This window comes from Clavelina lepadiformis, chromosome 3 (assembly GCF_947623445.1).
Source record: "Clavelina lepadiformis chromosome 3, kaClaLepa1.1, whole genome shotgun sequence".
NCBI classification, from domain to species: domain Eukaryota; kingdom Metazoa; phylum Chordata; class Ascidiacea; order Aplousobranchia; family Clavelinidae; genus Clavelina; species Clavelina lepadiformis.
The window spans coordinates 9,201,087-9,223,954 of NC_135242.1; the positions used below are offsets into that span (position 1 = coordinate 9,201,087).

Here is a 22,868-nt window from a genome sequence, read left to right on the forward strand (position 1 = left end):
CACTCAGATTGATGAGTCTCATACGTTTAGGTGTTACAGTTTCCAATTTGGGTATCCAGTGGATACTATCCACTAAGGAGCGCTCTTGCCAGCATACTCGACAGTCTGGGCTGAAGCCCTGATGAGTAAGTTGAAATAAAAATATCCTGAAAAGTAGTGAAAATAAGATGACAAAACTTTCAGAAGTTAAAGAAGACTAAGATAAAAGCAGGAGAAATTTGGGCAAAAAAAACAAGTATTTGTTTAAGTCTGACAGCGTTTCCATTATTGGACAAAAATTGGTTGTAGAGTTGACGGTTTGCCTATTAGATCAGCTCTCCATTTTTCTGTGTATATTGCGTTATAACCTTAGTTCTACTTTTGTACTTCAGCTAGAAACATGCAATTTTGGATTAATATTCAAATGGGACATTTTCTTGACCCAGTACGCAGCTTTTTTTTTATTATTTGTTTGGTTTTTACATAATTTTGATGCAAAGTCAGACGACCACATAGAGCAGTGGTTCTCAAACTTTTTTAAAAGAAAGTACGCAACGGTCTCCTAGCAATTTTTTAAATGCCTCACGGTCCCTTAAAAAATCCCTTGGTTTTTATGGTATCAATGTGACAGGTGTACCTGCTTCTTTGCAACCAGTTCAGCAATGTTTGGTTCCGTTTTGGACAACGCAACCCTAATATTGTGAATCACATTCAACCGGTTTCGAGCTTTTGGCTTGATGGAAAGTAGTGCCGTTTTTTGGATGGTGTTTCGCGGTTCCAGAAAATTGTCTCACAGACCCCAGTTTGAGAACCACTGACATGGAGTGTGACCGCAATTAAACCGACAAACCCTACTTTGGTAACTAGGCTGCTGATAAAATAAGTGTCTAGGCTACTTCACCCGCCTCCGTTTACCGAATTACGTAAATAACAATTGCGTAACCGGCCAGCCGTTAACCGAAGTAGCCTAGTTTTTTCCAAACTCGGTAAACGGCAGCTGACCATTGAATAGGAGCAAGGCAGTACCTGGCCCAAGGACATTACAAACAATGGTAGTGCCACATTATTGCAAGCCAAGCGCTCTATAATCAATCCACTACCGAGCATGGCATCACATGCATCCTTACGTCTGTAGCTATATACTAGCTAGCTTACTGTGATAGTGTACTACTATATTTTAAAAAAACGGGTAAGCATGTTCTCTGAAGTCAGTGATAAATCGTACAACGTTAAGGTTGAACGACTTTTGGCTTCATGGTTTTGGCATACTTTATCAAAGAAACAGTGGGTCTGTTTTTTTCAAATTGTGGAAAAAAACTTCATTAAGCTTGCTGGCCTATAAGTTTGACATCACTCGAACGCAACCATTTTCTCTTTCTTATCCATTTAATGGGCGATATCAAAGAGATAAAAATATGGTTCATATAAATGCTCAACCGTAATTTTGGGTGGTCGGACGATTCAACCCCGGACGATTCAACCCACGGACAATTCAATCCCGGACGATTCAACCCCCGGACGACTCAACCCACGGACAATTCAACCCCCGGACGTTTCAACCCACGGATGATTCAACCCACGGACGATTCAACCCCCGGACGATTCAACCCGCGGACGATTCAACCCAAGGACAATTCAATCCACGGACGATTCAACCCACGGATGATTCAACCCACGGACGATTTAACCCCCGGACGATTTAACCCGCGGACGATTCAACTCAACTGTAGCCAATTGTAAGCTTAATATTGGATAGTCTAGACCAGGGGTGGGCAAACTTGTTCAATGAAAGAGTCACTTGCGGAAAAATATAAACACCAGCGAGCCGCAAAATCAGTAATGTTTGTCAATTTGGTTATTATATTATTAGTATTCATTTTGGGATATTACTTTTTAGCTAGTAGACTCATAAAAAACCTGTTGGCGAGGCGCACTTTGACAACCTTTGCCATAGAGCAGCGTGGTCCAACTGCAGGCCCGTGGGCCAAAGTTGGCCCGCGAGCACCGATTTTTTGGCCCGCGAACTGATAGTCAGCTTTGATTCAATCCGGCAACATAACTTCAATTTTTGTTTCTTTGTTATTGTAATTGACAAAAAACTTTGTGAATGATCCTTTGTAATGCGTAACAATTTTTTCAGTTCTAATATCAGTGTCACATTGTTCTTCAGTTCTAATTTCACATTTCTTCAGTTCTAATTTAAAAACATTGGCCCGCAAGATAAAAAAATTTTCTGGTTTTGGCCCGCGATGAAAAGAAGTTGGACCACGCTGCCATAGAGTATAGAATCTATACCTGAAAACAATGTCGGATTCTGTCTAGTGTTACGTCATAAACGAAATGCTGGCCTAAATAAAAAAACAAAAATAGACAGAAACGTTCATAAACGGTACTCTTGGTAGCCTTTACAATTTTTGTGGAATTTTACGATTCGACTAGAAGAGCCACAAAAAACATGCCGGAGAGCAGCATGCAGCTTGCGAGCCGCCGTTTGCCCACCCCTGCTAGACTCTAGAGCAGTGGTGACGAACCCGTTCGCTGTCGCGGGCCACTTCATTAGTTACAGCTGAGTAAGCGGGCCGCACAACTTTTAAGTCATATGACTATGTAGTTTTTTTATAAACGATTAGAAATAGTTTATCAACAATAAGGAACAACAAACAAAAGTAATAAAAATCCCATGCGAATCATACAGTTGAAGCTATTTTATGTAGTATTGAAACATAAAATAACAAAAAATAAGCCTTGCATGTAAAGCAGGGGTGGGCAACATACGGCCCGCGGGCCGGGTCCGGCCCGCGACGGGATTTTGAGCGGCCCGCAGACAGTTCAGTTTCGATTTCAGCAGCTATTGAAGTACATTATTCATTAATAACTTCATTAAATACTGTTTTTGGTCTCTATGTTTAAAACTTAAAGTTTACATTAAATACGATTTATTCCTTGCATAGGTGGATAAATACACGATTAATGTATCGATTCAGGAATCCGGCCCGCCAAGTACTTTATTTTCTCATATCAGGCCCGCCGACCGAAAAAGTTGCCCGCCCCTGATGTAAAGCCTTGCATGTATGGGCGTTTGTCAAATCGTTTGGTGGGCCGCACAAAATTGTTTGGCGGGCCGCATGCGGCCCGCGGGCCGCAGGTTCGTCACCTTTGCTCTAGAGTCTAGAGCAGGGGTCGGCAACCTACGGCCTGCGGGCCGGATCCGGCCCGCCATGCGAAATCGTCCGTCCCGAGACATATTAATTAGTTATCACAAGAATACGGCCCGCCGTGTCTTATTGAGTTTCAAACTGTAGTGTTAGCATTGTTTGAAAAAATTGTGGTATTGTTACGCCATAAGTACGTCGTACTAGAAACTAGTCTATTGTTACACCATAAAACTGGTGAGAAGGCGGTAGACTAGTACTGTATTAATGAAAATTCCGGCCCGCCAAAGAGTTGTACGCTCGACATTTGGCCCGTGACTAGCAAAAGGTTGCCGACCCCTGGTCTAGAGTCTAGAGTCTAGAGTCTAGACCGTTATTCGTTTATTTTCAAAATAATAAATTGACTGGACACAAGCGACTTATACTATTCTCAAAATGTTCGATCTCCCGATTCAAATTTTTTTGCAGGAAATCTTCATTCCCATCAACAAACAGTTGTTTCTAAGGTTTGACTTTTAATCGACGTGTAGGCTTTATTTATTTTTCGCTAAGCAGGCCTACTAATTACAACACATAAATATAAATTTGTTTTTATTTCAACACAAGATGTGTATTGGTATAATGGTAAAAGCGGCATGCGTGCCTGATAACGAACTGCGTATACGTTTTTTGTAAATGGGTTAAATCGCCCGTGGGTTGAATCGTCCGTGGGTTGAAACGTCCTGAGTTGAATCGTCCGTGGGTTGAATCGTCCTGAGTTGAATCGTCCGTGGGTTGAATCGTCCGCGAGTTGATTTGTCCGCGGGTTGAATCGTCCGCGGGTTGAATTGTCCGCAGGTTGAATCGTCCGCGGGTTGAATTGTCCGTGGGTTGAATCGTCCGGGGTTGAATCGTCCGGGGTTGAATCATCCGTGGGTTGAATCGTCCGTAGGTTGAATCGTCCGGGGGTTGAATCGTCCGGGGTTGAATCGTCCGTGGGTAGAATCAACCTAGAACCGTAATTTTGTTCGAAGTGTGCCAGATCGTTTGAAGAAATCTGCCATAATTTTTAATTTAAATCCTAAGAGCTGTTTATCATAACTAATTGTGAGTTACAAAACCCTGAAATCGGCCTGGTAGGCTTGTGGTTTGAGCGCTGGGCTCTCAAAAAATGTGGTTCAGGTTCCGTGTTCGACACCCAGCCGCGCCATACCCTTGTAATGCCCAAGGGTAGGGCATTAACAATTAATCAGTGGATTTGTGGACCGTTTTAAATTCGGTAATATCATAAGAAGACCAAAAAACAAATAAAAAAATATTTGACGATCGAAACTTGCACAAAGGCCAGCTTGGTAACCGGGGCTCGAGCAATAAGGAATCATCGCTGTGCAAAGACTTTCCTCAAACCGTGGATAAACATTCAACATTAACATACCAAGTTTAAACCCCTACTTTCACTTGCCATCGTAAAGCTGCTAACTAGAATGATCAAACTAGAATAATCAAGGTTGCCATCGGTCTGGGCTCAAAAATAAGGACGACTAGGACCCAAATAAGTACAATGGAGTTATACCAAGTGTTAACCAAACAGCACGAGTGCTATAATAATATAACTAACCATCTAACATGTTTCGGACTACCTGCAGTCTGTCATCAGTTTCTCTGATCAATTACTGATTAACTATTACTTTAAAAGATGGAATTATTCCTTTTAGCTCATACGAATGGCTAATCCGTGCATTCCTTTTCCCCTTTCCTATGAGCTAATCCTTGACGAATAGGGTGGAACAACACACAACCACTTGAAAAGATGTTTTTACTTTGACTCTTGGAAAAAATGCCTGGTATGCGCACATACATGCATTTCTACAACTACAGTTCGCCAATATTACGGGTTATAGCACAGTATTGCATGGATGTGTAGTTATGTAAACAGGGGCCAAGCCAGCCCAAACGGAAAATGAAACTTTCAGAAAACGATCATAACTATATTTGAAACTGTCGAAGCACCGCACATGATCACACTTCATATGAATGATCACATTGTTTTGAGCTTTGTATGGAAATTAAAAAATTAGATGATTAGCATATTGTACTTCTATATAACGAAATAGTTGCAGCAGTGGGGCTAATATGAGCGTATTTATAAATACAAAGTAATAAACATTAAACTTTAAAGAATGTACTAGTACAAGAATAGTTAAAACAATGCAGACTTGTAGGTAAAACCAGATACAGTACAAAACTTTGGGAAATTTGTCAGTAAGCCTATCACATACAAAATATAAGTGTGGAATAAATAATTCCATATATGATAATGAAAATTTTGACAAAAACTAATTAATATTTTCTTTGAAGTATTTATGGTGACTACTGACTAGCTCTAACAATATGATATTGAGACTGGTGGTAGCACTTGAGAATTTCGCAAAAGCTATGTGGCGATGGGTTATCAACAAAGCATAACAACATAGCAATACTCAACACGACAGATAAAGATCATTTTAGCTGAACAAGTATACAAAATTGCTTTGCATCAGCTACATACAATGTAAACTGAAAGTGGGTTGAAAGTGTTAAAACTAGAACTTCACTTTCAGCATGGTCATCAATGTTCATGCTGTATACTGTTGGAGCAGCGAGCGCTATATTTTTCCAAGAAAACAACTTCGACAAATCGTATAATTCCACAACACTAATCCACCAAGCAAACATCACTGCAGCATAAATCGGGGCAGTTAAAATGCATTTGTTGAATTGTTCGGTGCAACTAAACAGAAAACAGTCACTTTCATTGAAAATAGATGAAGCTCTTATTTGACAATGTGAATAATTGTAGTCATTGGTGTTACCAAACGATTACTGGCATGCCTTAAACGAAAGAAAGTGAAATTTCCGCAACACCAAACGACACAACAGTGTGCGAAGTCGTGTCATGATACAATAAAATTAGAACAAACAAAAAGCAAAACAGTGAAAAACGAACTTAACCCTTTGCGGTCCACCTACATCCCTGGGATGATAAACAAAATTATGTAATGCTGTCCACCTACATCCCTAGGATGACTTTTGTGTACAGCGGTTTTTATGGGTCTACCTACATTCTAAGAATGTTACAACATTTTTTATCGATTTTGGAACATAGTAGATGGTATTTATTAGGGTTTTCCCCTGACTTATGTTAAGTTGAAGTTAAGTTGGAACTGGAAAACAGTTAGTAAAACTGGGGTAGGCAAGAGCAATTCTTGCACTCAGCAATAATGAATTTTGCTTGTTATTGTATTTTATTACTACCTTACAGACGAGAGTTGTAGTAAATAGTATTGGATTGTTTATAGTAAATTGGCTGCTAGAAGGTTTAGTGCTAATGATGTACTTGAAATGCTTGATTCTGAAGATGAAAATCATTCAGACATGGAGGTTGATGAAGAGAGTGATTTTTCTGATTCAGATATCGAAATGAGTGATGATGGGAGCTCTGATCCAGATGAGCACTCAGACAGTGATGGATCTACCTCTAATGATGTTGTAGACTCTAATGGATGGAGAGTATGGCATGATAATGACAGTGATTTTCCTCGTCACCCATTTACAGCTACTGATGTGGGACCAAACTTGGAAAAGATCCCAGAAACAGAATTGGAATATTTTCAAAATTTTATGTCGGATGAAATATTTATGGAAATTTTGGTGGCAACAAATGCATATGCAACAATACGACTACAGCAAAAAAGATTTGTAAAGAATTCTGTATGGTATGGTTGGCAAGATTTAACTTTGCCTGAATTGAAGGCTTATCTCGGAGTTGTACTGAAGATGGCTTTGGTAGAAAAACCTGAAATAAAGGACTACTTCAGTAGAAAATGGACTGAATATTGCCCATTTTTTCTTGATGTATTTTCTCGTAGGCGTTTTCTGCAAATATATTGGATGCTACATGTAAAGTCACCGGAACCAACCACTGCACCTATAACCCGTGGAAGTGTAATGAAAAATTTAGTATCTTGCATCCAAGAGAAGTGCCTTCGGAATTTCACCCCTCGGCAAAACATTGCTGTTGATGAAAGCACAGTTGGATTCAAAGGGCGTATTGCTTTCAAAACTTATAATCCCAAAAAACCTACCAAATGGGGGCTTCGGGTGTATGTCTTGTCTGACTCGGAATCTGGGTATATCTCAGCTTTTGAACCCTATTTTGGAAAAACTACTACAGAAAATTTGTCGCGTCAAGATCTGCCGTTTACATCGAGAATCGTGATGCATTTAGTTGGCAAGCTGCTGTCAAAAGTCAGAGCAAGTGGTTATCATGTATACACAGACCGGTTTTATACAAGCTGCACTCTAGCAAAAGAACTGCTTCAGAATCAAAAAATACATGATGCAAAAAATTGCGAAAAATTGCGAAAAGTAGCATTTTTAAAAACGCTAAAAAAAAAAATTTTAAAAAAATTTCGACAAAAAAAATTCACAGCCGTACTCTACACATATAAAACTACCCAAAAATGCATTAAAAAAAAATTGGACCTGGACTGACCGAAACGGTAAAAAAAAATTGGACCGCAAAGGGTTAATGACTAAAAATGCTATACACAGCATTTCAAGGCTTCGCTGGAAAAAATACGCAAGCATGAAATTGAGCAAAATAGTTAGTGACAGAATGTGTCAGCATGACCTGTAAAATCACGCAAACCAATGATGTCAGGATTTACAAATGCTTTGAAATTCAATGAAAGCTCGCTAACATGAAGCTGAAATCATCAACGATTTACTTCTAACTACCCAAACTTGGTAGAAAATACTTCTATAAAGGCGCCGCGCTGACATGTCGTTAATACTATTGTACCAAGCAAACTTCAAACTGAAGCACAAAAAGACAGCCAACCACTGTTTTGAGAAAATTGATTTTTTTAACTAACTTCAAATAACGAGAAAGATTCGTGCCTTTGGATCAACAAAAATACTTTATTTAACTGAAGTTTTGAAGAATAGAAAAGAGATTTAGATTTGAGTTAACATGACGTTTACAAATAATTTAATAGCCATCTTGGCAACACCAGATAAGTTACTTTAAGTTAAGTCAGATTAGCGAGCTTCCACTATAAATGACAGTTACAATATAGAAGAGTGTTTAGCTTGACATGGCTGAAATTGCAGAAAAATGAATATCAATTACATTAAGCACAAATAGTCTATATACATTGCTCTAAAGCAAACTATATAGGATAATACATTTCCCTTGAAACTCCTTTGAAAACTTTTTTAATAGCACATTAACATTCCCCAGCGCCAGTACATGTGAAGTAAATAGGGTAAGAATAACAGTGCATATCTAAAAGATACTGAAAAAAAAGAAACGACCTAGGAACATTCGTGCGATTGCACATTTAACATGCAACTGCACGGTGAAGACAGGTGTTGTGCAGCATAAATCAGTTAGATTACTGTAACAGTTAAAAGTCCCTATAACCTTCATAAGCACAGTGAACTCCGTCAACTTAAGGAATTTAAAATACAAGATCACTTTATACATAAGACATATCTACGAGCCGTTTCTCACCTTAGTAAATACATCTTGAACAGTATACATTACTGGCAAGCCAAGCTAAAACAAGTGAAAAAGCTCGTTAAAATTAAACTGTCAACAGACACGTTATAACACTTAATCAGTAGTAATAGTAGACTTGAGGAGTAGGGGTAGTGACTCCAGGATGTTGTACACCAGAAACTGCACCCAGAGCTGCCAGTGATTGTGGATTAGCTGTTGCCCCAGGCATGCGTCCATACATTGGTTGTAATGCAGCAGCAGATGCATGTGGTTGCATGGAGCCATAAAGCTGTGGAGATGTCAAGATGTATTGTGGTGTTGAAGCTGCCGGCTAAAAATTCACATAAACCAAGTTTAAAATTAAAACTCACTAACTTAGTATGAATGAATCGATGTAACTAAGTGATGTATGAACAAATAATTAGATATATTAATTCCATCAAAGGAAATTGTTGCAAAATGGAAGACCAAGAGAATAATAAGTTGAAAATAGAAGCTATGTGAACTTTTTTCTTCATGGTTTTAAGTCATTTTGCACTTAGTTTGATCATCAGTTATAGATCAAAAAACATATCTTTCGACAAATGTTTGAATAACTGCCATAAACAAGTAAAGTTTATGACTCTTTGACAGAAAAAAAGCGCTATGAAGAGTAAAGCGAAAAAACCTTAATGAGAAAAATACACCATTCGCAATTCTGTCTTGAATGAAGCTGGGTAAGTAAAAATACTAGAGTGGACAAACAATTGTAACCACATACTGTGCTATAAATCATGTTCATTCAACCTAAGTTTCCTTAACACATCTATAATGCTTTCCTTAAGTGGTCCACCGAGGAAAGGTAAGATGAAAAGCTAATAAACTATCTATTATGACATCGGTAAAAATAACCTGATATGAACATAGATCACTTTTAAAGCATAAACTACTCAATCTTTACACAACATACGATAAATGATTGTAATATTTCAGTTTATCGCAACATCTCATGTTCAGCTCATTTCATTTCACAAATTTAGCAGTTTGTTGAGCCAAGATAAACGTTTGATGAATTCTGGATTTAAAACTTTAGTTGACAGTAACTACTTATACAGAAAGAAATAGAAGCCCTTACTTTCTACTTGTGTAAAAACAAGTTTATTTTGTTTTATGAAAGAACACAATTAACTGAAACCTGTGAAAGAATGGGAAAGAGTATTCAGTAGTTAGGTAATTTTCACCAAAAGTACCGGTATGTAATAAATTTGAGATTCCTTGGGACAAGCTCAATAAAAATTAGGACGTCGAAGTAAAATCATATTAGAGAGATGTATTTGCAATGAAAGGAGAGATAGCATTGTATCCAGCCTGTGGATTATGGATCAGAATAATCTGACCCTACATTAGCAATATCAGCTCTGTAAAGATTTAAGATTAAATAACCTATAGAAAAGCCTTTTATGCTTATTCAACGGTACTCACCTTAACAGCATTAGCCTGTGGAACAGGATATTGTAGATGTGGTTGATAAGCCCCGTTAACAATGTATGTTTTTCCTGTGGAGTCTGTTACAACAGTGGGCGAAACCATACCACCTTGTGGCAACATCTGTGTCCCATTCAGTCCAGCAACATAGTTGTGAGGTAGATATACAAGTTTCGATCCTTGTGTACCTTGCACAGAAGGCTGCAAACCGGCAGGTGTCATCACATACTGTGGCTGTGTGGGAGCAATCTATGAATATTTTGTATTGTCAAGACTTTAAGGGAAAAGGCTTTTCTAATGCATGACTTCACTGCGATAGGCATTACACCACGAATCACACATAATAGATAAACAATATACCGGAGTGGACTGTTGTGGAACAGCTTGCTGCAAGTATGCCCCTGCATAAACTCCTCCAACCCAAGATGTTTGCAAAGAAGGTTGAACTGGCACTGGCGTGGGCTATTATAACAGGCAAAAAGTTAAACTAAAACAGCAAAGCAACGAGACTAACATCAATTTTAGGCTAAGCAAAATTACTATGGTATTTGCTCCAGCAGAAGCAATGGTTGCGGTTGAGCAGGTGAGGGATGCTGTAGTGACAAAAACTTTTCTAGATATTTCAGTATTTGGTGCTGCTGTAACTATAGTAATAAACTTTGTCATACTTAATAACTCATTATTTATTAAATAGAAAATCAAAGAATAAATCTACAACTGTGAGCAACTAATTTACGACTGCATACACATCACTGCTTAAGCATCAACATATCAAACCTGAATCATTTCCACTTTCTGCCTCCTCATTAGTAGCAGTAGCTTGTGAAGGCACTGATTTATCTAGGTCCTTACTCTGCTCAACAGCTGGCGGTTGTGTCAATGGTGTTGCTACTTTTGTCTGCTGAAATGCCACATTCGCGGCCGTGGCAGAAGCAGATGGTGGTGGTGGTGGAACAGTAGCTACATGAATTCCACCTGCAGAACATAATAACCAGCTAATGAGTGTTGGAAAATAAGAATTATTGTTACTATTAACTGCTTCACTAAATACCAATAGGACTTTTCAATATGTAAGATAGATGTACATAATGGTGAAATAAACAAAACAGTAGGTGACATAATTAATGATTCAGACAATATAACCATCAAATATATACTGTATATGCCAGCCCAGCGTATAAGCTCACTGCCGCTTTTTGGCTCCAAAATATTGCTTTTAGCCTATACTTGCCATATAAGCCTATGTCACCCATTCCTTTACCAATAGAATAATTGCACCACGCACTATGAATTTTTAGTCTATGACGATCATTCGCTACTGCGACGCCACAACTTCATAACAAAGCATTGTGCTTTTGAACGAAAGATGTCTATAATGTAATCGTAATCAACGGCAACATGACAGTCTGCAAAATTACTCATTCGGTTGATTTGCAATGGCTATATATTTTTTTAATATGCTGTTAAATGAATTTAAACTATTCAAGGGCGTGACGCGACACCTGATCGAAAGACACTTTATCGAACGACACTTAATCGAACGACACTTTATCGAAAGACACTTAATCGAACGACACCTGATCGAAACGACACCTGATCGAAACGACAGTTGATCGAACGACACTTTATCGAACCGAAAGTTGATCAAACGACACTTTATCGAACCGACAGTTAATCAAAACGACAGTTGATCGAACGACACTTTATCGAACCGACAGTTCCAGCAAGATTTTTGCGTGTTTCTCAAACATTGAAACAATGAGTCATTGTGATGTTCAGCTATCTGTCCATGTTTGTTTGATAAAGTTGGATTTTGTAATTTTTGAGATATTGTGATATTTATATAATTTTGCTCTCTCTCCGCATTGAAGCGTATTACTCATTTACGCACCAATAACTTGACTAACTATTCTTTTTCGTTCTCTTTTCACAGCGGGGGCGCGGCGTAACAAGAAGAATTTATAGAAATGTGTCTAGAAACTAGAAATACCTAATTTACACTAAATTCACTTTCTTTAGTTTTACAATTATGATGTATACAGGAAGCCAGATGATGTTTCTACTAACCTGTAATAATCTCATCAGTCTACGACGCATAGTTTTCTAGTAATTAACGATTGCAAATGTGTGTGCGGGGTTGGCCACACCTAGTTTTTTTAGTAAACTCGCGAGCCTGGTTAGGATAGGGTTAAAAGATCCACAATTTATCGAAACAACTGACGATATGCACTGTTAAAAGCACGACAACTGACGAAGTGCACATTTCAATCGCATTCATTTAATTACAAGTTGTGTGCAATTGCTCGAAGATAACTTTTTATGTCCATATTCGTTGAGTCATAATTTTCGACTGTGCTCTTCAGCCGTTGGTTGACAGCGTCGTAGCGCTTCTTCCGAGGTGGGCCATCGATTCCAGCACTCAATTGCTCAATTAACATTTCGTTGGAACCTTGTTCCTGCTTAATTTTTTTGACGAGTCTGCGAAGTGTCGGATGGGATATTGAGACACGCTTGCTGAACGCATTGTGCCATCCTTCAATGCTATTATTCGTTCGTGGAAGGTCATCTTGAACCCGGTGGAAGACATTCCAATATCATTATTAATATCATATTCCATTCCAATTCCAAATAGGCGCCGGAAATGCGTGATCTTAGCTTGCTTTTCGTGAATTTCATTGTTGAAAATATTTGTTCACATGTGTACGTGCTACCAAGCATCGAAGCCATTTATTTTGCGCTGTCGGTCAAGCTGGGATAAAGACCACTTTCAAGAAGCTACTTTGTGTAAAAGTCAGGCAGCGACATGCCCCTTGCTATAAAATTTTGCCTTCAATTCCTTACTCTTTGTATCTATAATGACTAGTCTAGTCTACTGTACAGACAATCTCGTACTTAGTAATTCTCGTGCGTATTCTTGTGATATCTTATTAATATGTGGGCGGGCCGGCCGCCATGCGAAATCGAACACTTTATGATACAAATATAAAATATAGATATAAAATATAAATCGTCAACTTTATGATATATACATCACAATTCATTAATGCACACCATTACAAAGACCGCACATCACAATGGCTCATTGTTTCAATGTTTGAGAAACACGCAAAAATCTTGCTTGAACTGTCGGTTCGATAAAGTGTCGTTCGATCAACTGTCGTTTTGATTAACTGTCGGTTCGATAAAGTGTCGTTCGATCAGCTGTCGGTTCGATAAAGTGTCGTTCGATCAACTGTCGGCTCGATTAACTGTCGTTCGATAAAGTGTCTTTCGATCAGCTGTCGTTTCGATCAGGTGTCGTTCGATAAAGTGTCTTTCGATAAAGTGTCTTTCGATAAGGTGTCATAGTACCATTCAAGGGAGGCTTTCAATCAAGAAAATACGATAATCGCAAATAATCACAACCAGGACAGCCAAATGAATTCATGCGGTAAAGCAAAAAGGCGATAATGTAGGCGCAATTGAGAACTATCTTGATGCATTGCTTGTTTAGCGTGGACGAGGAAAGAATGTAAGTTTGCTACAATAGCAGTTACTGCTTTGATGTGGTCAGAGCGAAACTCATTAGGTAACATTTTATATTCGGCATATAAGCCCAATGCTATTTTTTGAGATTATTTAGGTATGTTCATAAGTGAGTCTATTCAACGGCATGTACGGTACTGTTGCTAAATGAGAAAACTTGGGCTTGCAGGTTCTCCACATAACATTCACTATAAAAAGAATCGTAAAACTTTTCCCAGTCCTGAAATACTTTAAAATAACTTTGCCACATAACATCCTGGCTAGGTAAACTGATGCCCAACCAAGGGTGAGGTTAAATGAGCTGTTATTTGCTCGTTGGACCACTCAAATATTACATAAAGATGAATGAAACATAATGATAAAAAGAAAGATTAATCAGGAACAACTTAGTCAAAAGCTGTTTAAGTTCATGAAAATCAGTTTAGCGTTGGCTGAAACTTCAAGGCAAAATTAGCACCAAATATAGCCAAAGGAAAAGTTGTTTTGAGATTAACCAAATGTGGGTCGAATCTTGTAGACAAATACCACAAATTGTAGAAAGGTCAAACCTTTTCTGGTTGATAAGAAATTTCCCTAGAACTTAAATTACAGCATATATAATTTAATAAAATATGTGGTGTGCAAAACAGCAACTGGTATAACAATTAACATAATTTAACCAGTATAACATTGCACTGATGAAGCTAACCTGAATGGGTTAATGAAACGTTGGCAGAAATAAAGTTCCGCATCTCACCACTTGAACCTTGTATATATTTGATGTTATTATGCCTTGTGGCAAGGAGGAACCTTAGTATTTTTATCAAGAGTTATGGTTTAGTACCGACCAAAACTTTAAAACTTCAATAAATAGATTGAAAAAACCAAATTCTCTTTGAAAATTGAAACGTTATAAAATACATCATTTACCAAACTAACGCACAATATCATCATTTACACTAATATTTAGAATGATATCCATTATTTTTTAGCATTTTTAAGACAAATATATATGTATAATAGCATTGCTTTTAGGTTTGGCTAAAACAGCTCATTTAACAAAGATCAATCACCCTTAATAGTTGAGCATGAAAAGTTGACTGATCTAGTGATCAAGTATATTATACCTAAACATTAGTGAGAGTCACCAAGGCGAGGCATAAATCTTATCATTAGTGGAGCGCTTTACGATTCAGAGTGGTAAAGCAAAAACAATGCTGTGAATAATAAAAAAACAATGGGGCGTCATTTATAGCCATATCAGCAAACATAGCTCATATTTTATACAATACAAACATATAGAGCCGGGGTGGGTAAACTTGTTCAATGAAAGAGTCATTTTTGCAAAACTACAAACACCAGCGAGCCGCAAAATCAGTAGTGTCAATACAAATACGGGAAACAATGCATCGATAATGAACTAAATGGATATTACTATTCAGCTAGAAGAGCCAATAAAAACATGTCGGCGAGCCGCAGTTGGCCCGTCTTTGATATAGAGCTTCTATAACAGAGGACATTCAACAAAATCAAGTCCGTTATAAAAGCTTTATACCAATATCTCTATAATTATGTCAATAAATGTATATAACAGCAAGTAGTCAACAAGTGAGCAGAGGTGATGTGTGAATGCTTTCACATGCTACAAAATAAACCAAAAACTCAGATTGTGATTAGGATTTTCATGACAGAAGCACTTTATGTTTTATACAAAGCTGTGTTTTAGATTCTATAATTTTTATCAGAATTTTTTACACAACATATCTGCACAGCCACCAAGATTCCGACACCCTGTATATGCAATTACACATAGCAAAATAGGCAAATATTAAGTGTTTTACAAAAGTCGTAAACTACTCTGGATTTAAATACCAGTACTTGACAAATAAATCCACTTACCTGATGTTAGTGATGTCAAATAGGTTCCATTCTGGGGGTGAGTAGGAACACCTTGTACACCAGGTACAGCCATTTGATACTGATAATAAGGTTGAGGATTCATACCAACACAGTCGTAATACAATATTTTAATATTAGAACTATGTAAAAGCTACCAAACATAGAAAGAGGATTTGAAGATATCATAAATCCGAAAAGGTTTGTTAGTTCTAATTTTGTACTTTTTTTTCTCTTAGTCAGTGGAAATCGATCGAAAAAAAACATTTTCACCTTGAACAGCCGGATTCCCAGCCTGGAGTAAATGTACTTTCAGTGGTACATCTGTACTTTTTAAAAAGAATTCTAAAGTAGGTCTGAGACATATTTTTATTTAAACTATGATTTTTGAGAGAGTAATTGATTAATTTTGGACTTCCAAATGTTTTTATAATCTTCAATAAATCTTCGAGGTTGGACCATTAAAATTGCACTGTTAAACTTTTGGGTAATGCAATTTACAAGTGCTAACTATATTGGTGCCTGGCGATGTAATGATTGATTGAGCTCACCCACTACAAGCTAGCTACACCCTAAGAAATGTGACCAACTTACACTGCACTATCTTTCAGAAAAAACTTTGTTTTATATATGCTTCAAATAAGTTGACGATGCATTTATGATACCTTTCACAATTACAGCTGGCAAGTGAATCGGTAGAGTTGGTTACATTTTTTTGAACAAGCAGCAAATTGAAGCACTGATTGATCCAACAAGGTAAGGGGTACATACAAACCTACAAAAAAGCCCAAAAGGTCTGGATAAACATAATACCTGACTTAGAAGAATGTAGCAGTCAAGTTTGCCTGCGACTTGCTAATTACAGTACCACTCAAGCAGATGTGACAAACTCACACCTCAGCAGGTGTTAGAAGTTTCCGAATGTTATATACTGCTGAGATGTGTGTACATTGCATTTGTGGCACTTTTCAGAGTTGTAGCAGCAAGTGACTCAATAGAGCAATGTGCTTAAGTATTGCACTGATTTAAAATTGCTTTAATTAAGAGCGCCGTAAATTATTAAATAAATTGTCCTCGTTTCAAAAATGACATCATTCTTGGGCTAGCAAAGTGTTTTGATTGAATATACTTGTTCCAAATACTTGCAATGTGAGGTGTGAACTTTGTTGTCATGAAAAAAATTTGATAGGCAACAAAATATTTTTCTGTGGTGACATAATCTATAAACACAACCATTGTTGAAAGTACAGATAAAAGTGAAAGATTTTCATGTTATTGTGTTTGAACAAATATGCAGAGCTAGGTACAAGAGTGCCCCTTTTTTTAGGAGCGATGCTCATTTTTCAAATTGGGAATGGAAACACAAGCGCGCTCTTTTTTGCACAAACAATGTTGCAGACGCACAAAATGGTTAAGTTTTTCAAAAAGTTTACTGCTTTAAGACCAATTTTATGTAATGAATAAAATATAACTAAAAAACTAATTTCACACAAAGTTAGTGGTGAAAAATGAACAATACAATACACAACACTAACCATCTTATACCAATTTGGTATAAGCGCCTTGTTTTCAAGCTCATAACAATGGTCAATAAGACTGGTGACTAATGAGATGATAGATACACTCGCACAAATAAGCCCAATAGTCAACATACTGTTGTATTTTGCTTAAGGTTACAATTATTTTTACAACTTAACCGGTATGCTGTATGCTTTGAAAGTGAAGAATATCAAACTAACGAAGGTTGACATAGTCTACAGTTCTACGAGGTTCTTAATACTGTACAATCTTGTACCTTTTTGTAGAATATTTGTATTTTGTAGAATAAGAAAGCAAAAGCAATGTTCTTTTTTTCATTGGCGAGCAAGAGCGATACTCTTTTCACAAGAGCAGTTGCTCAGCTCTACAAATATGTCAACCATCAAGTTGTACCAAGTTTTAGGGAGAGTTATATTTTGTTTGGTTCAATTAAAGAGTTTTGAAAGTGAAGGGTGACAAATTTTGTTAACTAGCCTTGCTCATATTGTTGAGGTTCAATGTAATAATTTGTTCACTTTCGTTGTTCACAAATTCGTTGTTCACTTGAAATACTTTTCCAAAGCAGGGCTGTGAACTCAATCGAGTTTCAAGTGAGTTCCAAGTTCGAGTTCAAAAAGGTTTTTAAAGTCCAAGTTCTGCATTTGAATTATTTTGAGTCAGTTCAAGTTCAGCAGTATTATTAAGTTTAACTTTAAGTTTTACTGATCAATTTTGGGAGTTTATTATATTTTCAAGCTGCAAAACTTGATGAAGTTTTTATTGTAATGCGTATAACAAACCACCAAAGTAGGGATGCATGCTATATAAACCTAAAAGTAGAAATAAAGTTGTACTCAACACATTTAAGTTGATGATTTTTCACAAACCAAATGACATCGTTTAATCTAAAAATTCAACATACAATAAAATTTATCCAGAACGGCTTGGAATATATTCACTTATAATGTCGGTTCGCCCATGAAGTCACATATCATCGAAATTGATTAAAAGCAAAACACGGTCGCAAACGACCAATTCAAATTTAAAGAATACATTGCTGCTCTCAGTAACAGATTTTATTTCCAAAAATAGAACGAGCGAAATCAAAGCAATTTAAAAAGTCTCATTATGATACGTAAAGTTGGTCAGCAGTAATAAATACTGTTTTTTGTTTATTACACGATATATAATCATGTAAAAGAAATTTATTGTGCATCTGGCACCGCATGTAAAAAGTTGACACTTGGTTGTAAAAAGGTTGGTCATCTCTGTGTAATGTTCTTTTTGAAAAAAAGCTCTACCATTATTGCTGACCTGCAAGTTCAAAATCACTCAAGCATAGCATAACATACCACCATGTTGTGCTCATAGGCACTATCTTTCTAAATTCCAGGGCGAGTCTTAACATAAATTCGGAATTCCCCTAATTTAAGAAAGAGTTGAACTACTTATTTTTGAAATGTAGGATACATAGGTTTCATCGCAAATTTAAAATTAAACTGAAAACAGCGGTAAGAGAAAATGGAATCAAAGTTTTTAACACCTGACTTGATCAGACCTGACGTTTACATTTTTGACGATCAGTTTACGTTTACATTTTTAACAAATGTGTATGTTTTGTGGTTTGTAAAGTAAAAGACAATGGTTGATTAGTTTTTAAATTTCAATTGTTACTGTTGCGTTTACAGTTTCATTGTTACCATTACCATCACGCACTAAATGCAAGAAATTCAATGCGTAACTTGTAATAACACTGCTTGAAAGACGACAAGACAAGCACCCGAAAAGATTAACTCGAAACCTGGGGCTTGATTGCGAGTTCTACATTGAAACTATCTAATAAACTTTTTTTCTTTTGGCACAAGACTCACCAGCGACACCTCGTATATCCTGTTGCGTTGTACTAAATCGGTTCTGATTAAAAGCCATAGGTTAATTATTAGAAAAAACTAAAATCCAAGGGCAGAAAATGCCGCTCTACTTGCCCGCCTTAGGCGTCTATGGTTGTGCCTCATGTGCGCCCATTGAATGGAAGGTAAAGGGTTAGTCCAACCGCTTTATGGTACAGCACGCTCGATTTTAGTGTTTCTGACGCAGAAGTTAGAAATTTTTTTATTTTTCAAGATTACTCAGATACTCAGTTAATGAACTCGGACTCGATCGATATTTTTTCGAGTTCAGAAAATTTCATTTTGCAAGTTTGAGTTCAATTCCACCTACCTATTTTCGAATTCCACCTATTTCGACATACACTGATTTCATCACTTCTCTTCTCACAAGCTGTCTCTTTGTCATGTCCTATAACTGTATGTGGAGAAAACTGGATTTAAGTGTAGGATAACCATAACTAAAACTGATGGATGCAATGCTGCTCATACTGACTCGATAACACTTTATACAAAGCTCATTGTGACTGAACCGTGCTAACCCAATATACAGTCGAAATCGGTTAATCACATATCGGTTAAAGGCATAAATCGCTTTATAGCATAGCATTGCATAATCCCAAACCATTCCCATTCACTTGTGAAGAAAATTCAACGGTTAATCGCATAAGGGTTAATCGTATAAATCGGTTAATCGAATAGGAATTCTTGATTGATTTGTAGACTTGTATCACTTAACCGCATATTTCCTTTGATGAAGTGTTAAGTTGCTGAAGATTATCCTCACCAATAAACAAAAATCATCGCAAGATCTCCCATAACCCGCAGCGATTAAATACACGACAAGACACTGAAGACAGCAGTTGTGAATTAAAGACAGCTGTGATTAAATTCACCGCAAGGCTGAAGGCTATAGAGACAGTAGCACGTAAATGATTTGAACAATAAAGTAAAACTTCACGAAAAAAGGCCTTCTCTACAGTGATTATGAACCACAAAACTACGTTTCATTTAAGGATTGTTACGGATCGTTACATCACAATAGAACAACAAGACTAATTTTTATTTAAGGATTGTTACGTCGCAAAGCGCAAACCACTGCAGAAACATAGCATACCTGTACTCGAAATCGAAAAGAAGGAAGCTCACTTGTTGCGTCATTCCAAAAATCGGCGGAGGAGCAAGAATGCGTGCGCCGGTGTTTAAAAGAGAATAGCGGAGAAAATGTAGGAAACGCATACATCGGTTAATCGCATAAAAAAGCTTGGCAAATTGACTATGCGATTAACCAATTTCGACTGTATAATAAAATAAAAAACAGAATATAAGATGGAACTCTATAGAGTTTAATATTACTTTTAAATCTTCTACATAAGCTTGCTTTCTGACGTGTATTAAGAGGTGTACCTCTAAACGTGTAAATTTTACCTGTTAGTACACTTGTTGAAGCAAACTTATGCCTGTGAAAGTTCTTGTCTAAGAATTCAAAATAAAAGTTAACCCTAATTGCTTTATATTGAGTTATTTTACTTTTTTGCATGACAAAAACAACCGCTTTTATGGGCTATTTCTGGTACTGTTTATTTGAATACTTGTGGGAATTGTATTCAATATATTAATGACTTTCCATCCATATGTTGCAGTAACTTCAAACATTAACATTTAAGATTACTGCAAGAAGTGTTGTCTGGCCATGAAGAATTCACTTGACCATGAAAAAAAGAGGAGACGAGAAAAGAGAAATCAAACGCCGAGGTCGGCATTGAAATAGAATGCTGAGATCGGTGGTTCCCATTCAGAACTAGCCAAAATGAAAATAAAGTATACGTTTTTTGCATTCCATAAGATTTTTTGTATCCTACCTGCCTACAAGCCAGACTGCAGCGTATGATAGTTTTCGCTGAAATCTCGGGTGTGCAGAAACAAAGTTTTAGGGTGCAGGTGGGCAAGAAAGCAGCCAGTGTGCTCCTTGACTTATGGCCCAAGTGTTTGTGGTGGGCAAGGTGCGGCCTTTAATACTAATAAACAGAGAAAAAAAATAGTGTCTCCTTTATTTTAGAGAGATCACTATTCTTTCGTTGTGCAATATCGTTTCGGCCAAAATGTACTGCTTTAACGTTTGTCGGTTCGGTAGCCGAGTGCTGGTCTCGTAATACATTTAATTTAATTCAATACATTTAATGTTTTCACCATGTGCATTTGTTATCGTTACTCACTTGTCGTTATTCGAGTTAAAGCATATCAGATTTATTAAAGTAAAGATGCCTGGGAAAAGGAAAACTTCACAAGTGTGGGAGTGTTTTATATTAATTTATTTCATTAAAAATAATAACATTAAATTTTCAATTTTAATTACATTAGTAATAGAGTTGCAGTGTGTAAGCACTGTAAAGAAGAAATGAGTCATTGTAACAGTACTGAAAGTCTTATGAAACATCGAAAGACTAAACATGTGTATTTGGAGTTAAGCAATCAATCGGGTGATAAAACAACTGATGGATGCAAATCAGAACCAGCACCGAAGGAGCAGAAATTAACGTCGTTTATGGTATTCTTGATTCGGTTTGAGCATTCGGAATAATTCTAGAAAAGTAAATTATTCTGAATCGCCTATCCCTAAGTGCACAACCAAATGACATCACAACTTGAGTAGCTGCCCAGGTCTAGTATATAAATGCATCCTTTGGTTGTGCACTTCTACACTAGACCCCTATAATGGTTCTAAAGGCTTATAGCATCATGACTTTCACTCCAATCAGTTAATGGCGAAAAATAAACAATATAACAAACATGCACGATGAACTTTTTATCTTCATTTTAATTTACTGTATAATAAACAAACAAAAAGGTGAGGTTTCAGTTCACGCCAACAGTCCAAAACTTGTGTCCTTACACCGCTGCAAGCATAATTTCACGTAAAAAACTGCTTAACTTTCCCGTCAGGGTCCCTGTTTAAAAAGTATGTATGATACGCTGGAGATATCCAGCGTGGCGAAGGAACAAATATTGTTACACCACTGGCAAGTGTATTGAAATTTCCTTAGTTTTATGACGGTTGTAACTTGACTGTAACAGCGCCTCGAATAAGCAGGGCGAAATCTACTGCTTTCGAATCGACCCCATTTATAAAAATAATAATTATTTGCGGCAGAAAATAAATATAGCTTTAATATTGGCATGATGAAATCATAGACCTTATTTAGGCGTACGCTAAATCTCACTGTATAGTGTAAAGTGTAGCAGCTGCTTCCATGAAATTCATCAACGTGCACATCCAACTTTTTTATCTTCAAACCAATTTATAATAAATAAGGCAGCGCCTATTTCACTGGCTACTGGTTACCGAATTTGGAAAAAGCTACTTCGGTAAACGGCTAGCTGGTTACACAATTCGTATTTTCTTGCTTTGTTAAACGACGGGCGGTGTAGTAGACGCTTATTTTTCCAGCCGCTGTTTAGCGAAGTTGGAAAATACAAACACGGTAAACAGCAATTACGCTAGTCAGTAAATTGAAATGTATGCTAATTTTCAACTTAAAACGACATACTAATTTTTCTAAAGTGTAAATTTATCTAAAACTAACTTACTCCAAACTAAACTCTCACCTCTCATGAATAAATTACTTCAAAAATACATTTGGACAAAAAAAAAAGTCAAACATTAACTAGCCTAGCCTAGAATCAAACCCGTGACCTCCAGCATATGAACTCCATTATTAACCACTAAGCCACTGTTTAGCTTTTTTATTCTCATCCAAAACGAGAGTGATACACCATCAGCGAAAATCTGCCGGCAACCGTATTGTGATTCAGCAACTTCAGTAAACGGATGCCGGTGAAATAGCCTAGGCCTAAGTCATTTCGAATAAAAACAAAGAAAGACTGGATAATTGAACGCCAAATTATAATAAATAAACAAAAAATTAAAGTTTTTGTACACGCCAT

At 37.0% G+C, this 22,868-nt stretch overlaps 1 protein-coding gene across 1 annotated transcript; it reads right to left on the reverse strand.

Moving 5' to 3' along the window:
• Positions 1 to 8,353: 8,353 nt before the first annotated feature.
• LOC143449181 (uncharacterized) lies at positions 8,354 to 15,707 on the reverse strand. The gene is made up of 6 exons (XM_076949276.1): positions 15,523 to 15,707; positions 10,897 to 11,094; positions 10,660 to 10,763; positions 10,480 to 10,581; positions 10,117 to 10,368; positions 8,354 to 8,986 (listed from the first exon to the last, which is right to left on the reverse strand). Exons 1-6 carry the CDS (start codon positions 15,623 to 15,625, stop codon positions 8,774 to 8,776), a joined length of 972 nt encoding a protein of 323 aa, XP_076805391.1. The 5' UTR covers positions 15,626 to 15,707; the 3' UTR covers positions 8,354 to 8,773.
• Between the last annotated feature and the right edge of the window lie 7,161 nt (positions 15,708 to 22,868).

What these genes read in the sequence shown, in the direction of transcription:
- LOC143449181 (XM_076949276.1), bottom strand. Translation starts at nt 15,625, where the DNA reads ATGAATCCTCAACCTTATTATCAGTATCAAATGGCTGTACCTGGTGTA. An exon ending in AGAAAGTGGAAATGATTCAG is followed by an intron (nt 10,764 to 10,896) that starts GTTTGATATGTT and finishes TTATTACTATAG; the next exon opens with TTACAGCAGCACCAAATACT. An exon ending in TTCCACAACAGTCCACTCCG is followed by an intron (nt 10,369 to 10,479) that starts GTATATTGTTTA and finishes AAATATTCATAG; the next exon opens with ATTGCTCCCACACAGCCACA.